The following is a 1,557-nucleotide window of genomic DNA, read 5'->3' as shown; positions in this document are numbered from 1 at the left end:
TATCCGACAAGTCAAGTGATAGTGTAGGATGCCGAAGCACATATCTAAAAACGTCAACAACTAAACACTACATTGTACGTTGTAGAGTCTCCCGAGTCGACCTACCCAATGAGGATTACAATGCCACGAGTACGGGAACAGAGCCGCATAACATCGATTCCCACTCACGTCATTATGAACTCAGAGAGTACATCAGTCATATTGTCAGTGAGGCCGAGATTCCGCAGAGTTATGGTATCCACTGTCGTCCCCAACCGTAAGGTGGTAAGGAGGATCTTAGCCACCAGAGGCATTTTACAATTCGTTACGATCTGTTTCACCAAATATCGCCACCCATAAGAAAATCCCGTCCGGATTACTAAACTCTTCATTCTTTGACCGCCAGGCATAAGCTTGGTGCCAATCCCAGCACCAAGGTTCATATTGCCCACCGACTTGGACAATTCCTCTCGATCCTGCTCTCCATCAATGGTCACTACTGCATCGTATGGTACCTACAGCACGGGTGTCAACAGTGAAACGTGGTACACTCAATAGGAGAAGTTGCTTCTAGCTCGCTCAAATGCACTAAAAAAGGATTCATTGAATAGCGAAGTGCAGAAATACGAAGTCAAGTGAGAGAGCGTCATCACATCGTTAAGCTGTTCGTTGAGGAACTGCACCAGACTGCCTGGCTGTTTAGAGTCCACTGAAGCATCTTCGGCACGGAATGATTCGGGTACCACTGGTCCCATCACCTGAGAAGAAATATGTCCCATCTGGGAGTCGAACACGAGACGTACCTGCCATCCCTTCTGTTGTAACGCCTTGGCTCTAAGGACAGTCCATCCCGTCTTCTGATAACGCTTAGAGTGAACATTGAATAGTGCCTCGGGTTCGACGACGATAGCGGTCTGACGGGCAAGCACTATATCCCGAGTGAAAATGATTTTTCTGGCGCGTGAAAATGCAGTAGCTAGACCAAGTCCAAGAAGAACAGGTTTGATGAACTCACCATGTATTGTGGTAGAGCAATATCTGCTTTTACCACGCCGTCGACTATATAATCACAGGTCACCGATTCGGAGGAATACCTAGTGCACACGAGCCGAGTTCAAGGCCTTCCAGAGACCACCACACAGCTCATCAAGCTGCTGTAAGAGAACCAGCAGCAGCTCCTCCCATTACCCCAACAAAGTCATCGCCTCTCGGACCCTCTGTATTCCAGGAGGCACACCCCTATCCTTCCCTAAAGCCTCTTCCATACTCTTCTTGAGCACATTCAATGCAGGAGTATCACTCGGCAGTAAGCATAGCCAGACCAATATCCTCTTCCATGATGGAGCCTACCACCAGCCATGTATCCTCGGGTATGACTTCCATACCCCCCTCTCTACCTCCTCCTCCGATAGGTCTAATATACGTTGCCGATGCTGCCTCAGTAATAACGTGGCCTCTGGGCTGCCCGTGCCATGCTCCGCCGCTGACGATGAAACAAGGAGTAGTCAAATCGGGGGATTATTTGCCGAGTAGGGCCGCTATGCCAAAGACTATACCATTCAGAAATCTATTTGCCGA

The 1,557-nt window shown here is 48.9% G+C and overlaps 1 protein-coding gene across 1 annotated transcript in view; it reads right to left on the bottom strand.

Moving 5' to 3' along the window:
* Positions 1–164: 164 nt before the first annotated feature.
* Positions 165–1,557, bottom strand: part of Pmar_PMAR024345 (hypothetical protein) — a gene marked incomplete at both ends in the record, with an annotated part of 2,081 nt that continues 688 nt past the window's right edge. Inside the window, 6 exons of the mRNA XM_002769262.1 lie at positions 165–311; positions 360–494; positions 633–737; positions 783–893; positions 995–1,073; positions 1,168–1,278. Coding sequence (XP_002769308.1) covers positions 165–311; positions 360–494; positions 633–737; positions 783–893; positions 995–1,073; positions 1,168–1,278 — 688 coding nt within the window. The remainder of the gene's footprint in view (positions 312–359; positions 495–632; positions 738–782; positions 894–994; positions 1,074–1,167; positions 1,279–1,557) is intronic.

The sequence above is a fragment of the Perkinsus marinus genome (assembly GCF_000006405.1).
Source record: "Perkinsus marinus ATCC 50983 genomic scaffold scf_1104296966216, whole genome shotgun sequence".
NCBI classification, from domain to species: Eukaryota; Perkinsozoa; order Perkinsida; family Perkinsidae; genus Perkinsus; species Perkinsus marinus.
Note: the sequence above shows the minus strand (reverse complement) of the source record. Positions and strands in the feature narration are given on the sequence as shown.